Source organism: Ceratina calcarata, unplaced genomic scaffold (genome assembly GCF_001652005.2).
Source record: "Ceratina calcarata isolate Rehan_Ccalc_2016 unplaced genomic scaffold, ASM165200v1 scaffold53, whole genome shotgun sequence".
Lineage (NCBI taxonomy): Eukaryota > Metazoa > Arthropoda > Insecta > Hymenoptera > Apidae > Ceratina > Ceratina calcarata.
Window position 1 is genome coordinate 734,814 of NW_017176451.1, and position 3,308 is coordinate 738,121.

General features: G+C 32.3%; 1 protein-coding gene across 3 annotated transcripts; it reads right to left on the minus strand.

The window, feature by feature from the left end:
- Positions 1-401: 401 nt before the first annotated feature.
- On the minus strand, positions 402-2,921 carry LOC108628591 (small integral membrane protein 14). Of its 3 annotated transcripts, none has more exons than XM_026816572.1 (5): positions 2,790-2,921; positions 1,674-1,773; positions 1,071-1,125; positions 840-985; positions 402-758 (listed from the first exon to the last, which is right to left on the minus strand). In XM_026816572.1, exons 2-5 carry the CDS (start codon positions 1,746-1,748, stop codon positions 717-719), a joined length of 318 nt encoding a protein of 105 aa, XP_026672373.1. In that variant the 5' UTR covers positions 1,749-1,773; positions 2,790-2,921; the 3' UTR covers positions 402-716. The 3 variants fall into 3 exon arrangements, with proteins under 3 accessions (XP_026672373.1, XP_017886106.1, XP_017886107.1); XM_018030617.2 differs by having other exon boundaries at positions 1,674-1,762; positions 2,790-2,919; XM_018030618.2 differs by lacking the exon at positions 2,790-2,921 and adding an exon at positions 1,834-2,031 and having other exon boundaries at positions 1,674-1,762.
- Positions 2,922-3,308: the final 387 nt, after the last annotated feature.

Below are 3,308 nucleotides of genomic sequence, written 5' to 3' on the forward strand. Positions count from 1 at the left end.
TTTAAATAGATAATGAAATACTTAATATCATCGTGCGTGTATCAGCAACAAATTCTCGAAATAGATAAAAAGTAATATGACAGAATATAATGAACAAGCTCCTGTATAATATTTCGTTTACGTAAGCACATATTAATTTGTCAAGTTCCAATCTTAATAAGTTAAATCTTGATTCTCAATACATTATCAAATTCAATGTAAATCAGTAATGCAATATTCATATCGAATTACAGGTACTATTTAAATTATCATTGAATATCAAAATACGCTCTACTTGATCTTTTGTACTGCAACGTTGTATTAGATACAATCACCGCAACAACGTAATGTAAACATTTCGAATACATCAATCTATCAGTTGATGACCGGTATATTACTTAAGACAGGTTCTTTGTAAAAAGTTAATTTCTACCAGTTTGTAATGTAATATCAATACTTTAATTACATATTTTATTCGCGTACTTGATAAGAATATTCTGATTCTCCTTTCCAAATACATTCGAAAGCACTGAAGAAAAAAGAGAGAGAATGAATTATCATTAACGAATATAAACAAAATATGTACTTCCGAATGTTCTGATTAAATTTACGCCAATGGTAATTTAAAATTCCTACTAATTGATTAATTATTCCATCGCCCTCTCTTTTTTCATATGCTCAGGATATTGTACTATAAAAATTAGCACGAAAAACGTGCGTTTATCGTATTGCACTCATTATTGCGCTGTTGACGGTGCAGGGGGTTCATCGTTTGAATCCTGTAGAAAATTACAACATGATGACTAATAAGATAATGACAAGAATTAATCGAACTAAAATTAAAGTGGGGTGCTGCTTACGTGTTCGTTATCTCGATGTTTAGTAGTATCATTTCTTAACTGACGGAGACAGTTTGGTCTGAGTACGTACATAAGAACGGCGAATGCAATCATTAAACAGGTCATGAAGGAGTCTGAGGACGACGTGACGGCAGGTGGCCCCGGTACTGGAAAGTAAGAGAATCGTAAAAATTGGTAACTAGAATTAATATTTGAATATAATCAGTATCAATAAACAATACAAATCCTTACAGTGCGACAAGTTGACACATTCATTATCCGTGCAGTAACTTTGACTCTGTCGCAACTAAAACGGTAAGTCGTAATTCATAAAATACATAATTGCGATTGTAATCGGAAAAGCCATATAGATAAGCCGGAAAGATAAAGATCGTATTCAAAGAAATAATCGGATTTAATGAATGTACGTTAAGATTTATTTCAATCAACGTTTGTTTGCGAGACATGAAATACAATTCTTGCAAAGCTGCTTGCTGCGTCAAATTTTTGTAAACGAAAGAATATGTATTCCATTTAATGGCATGCGCGAAGGTTGCGTCGTATTAAACGTCATATTATTGCCAAACATGCAATGGATTGTTCTGAATAAGTCAAATGAGAACGTAATCGTCGTGATGATAAAAAAGAATGATAGTAATGTTCCCTTCGTATACATAATTACGTTCGTTAGAACGAAGACGCGGTAGTTATTCCTTCTCATTAAAAATTCTAATAACTTTGTCATAGATCAATAAACAGTAAAAAGTTAGCGTAACAATAAATTTATATTTACAACAATGCATATAGCATGGACGACACTTTTTGCAATAAAAAAAGATAATCATTGCCACTTACGATAGAAAGTAGGCGTTGCATAGTCCATTCATGGTTCCATATGTTTTCACAGATATCAAATGCTTCGTCAGCCATTGCGGAATCTATATCTGAAATTGTACTTATAATTGTAAAATAAATAGTTTTACATGCAGTACGTACATACAAGTCAAGTACATACATATATACGAAGTCTTTAGAAGTACATATTACGAGCTATATTCGTGATTAGATATATGTCGCGATAATTATACTGGACAGTCGTGCAAGTGCTATGCATTTCACATAATGAACAATTGTAATAATAAGTACTTAGAATGCACGTGCATTTGGTGAATAAGTAAAGAATCATTTGTTCAGAAGCACAATATCGAAGCACCTATCGGATCAAAAAGGAATCGTTACATATCTATGTATATATTTATCAAATGTTATAAAACTGATGTGGCAAAACGATTGTCATAAATATTTACAAGAGAGTTAACTTTAAGGAATTCTCAAGGCTTTTCGCAAGCCACATTGCCGCCGCATACTTAAAACATTAAAAAACGCCTTTTAGAGAGGTGTATGCTCTATCATAAATAACATCCTGGATAGTTCAGTACTTAGAATATAATTGCATCAGTACAGGAAACATACAAATATGTGTACTGTTATGTATGCACCTGTGTGTTCTTTTACTACAGTTTCTCGTAAATCATTCGATTTATTGAGTATATTTACAAAGGGAATGAAATATTCGAACAAAAAATGAAATATTTCGATCGTTAAAAATGCAACGTCAAAGAACTACTAGAACTTGCGTTGAACAGTGTTTCTGTACAATATGTATACGTACGTATCATATGTATATACATATGTACATAACGGAAGCATTCTTCACGGGTAAATTGATTATGTAGGGCGAGGGAAATAAAATAAAAATTCAGAAATATTTTACGTGACAAGAATTATCGGATGCTATATGATGGATCGTTGCTTGTGAGTCGTTGACGTTGCCGCCAAATGAAAAAAGGGAATCGCTTAGCGCAACAAACGAATAGCAATCTCGACGAGGAAAGAAATTACTCAATAACGAACGGCTGTAAATAGATTTTCTGCGATACAACGAAAGTGAGAATTTGTCGAAATAGTTACCTATTGACCCTCTAGTAGCTGACACTGCTATAAAATATGGACTTGCACCGTATTTACAGTCAGTTACACCGTCAAGGCGAGCCAGCCATTATCTCGAGTCGAATGGAGTCGAACACTCAAACTGAACTTCCATTGGTGCATTTCATGGTTGTGCATCGTGTTGCGATTTGGAGCTTGGTAATTGGTTGCCTTCGAATTATTAATAAATTTTGTTCTTTTATGCTCGAATTACCTATTTATTTCAAATTCGTTATTTTGACAATGATTCAAGTATATTATTATGCTGCATTCTTGAGTATGATTTATTTCACATTTTTGTAAAAACAGTAATCATTTAGAAAACGTGCAAGCAAGAAAAAATGTTATTGAATACTTTGTCTTTTCTTTAATTTACATTTTATATATACGACATGCATTACATAATATATATGCTTATATTTAAACAATAAGTAGTATATAAAATAAAATTTGGAAAAATAGAGATTACAAAGAAATTTTCAGTGCAAATATTCTAGCCAC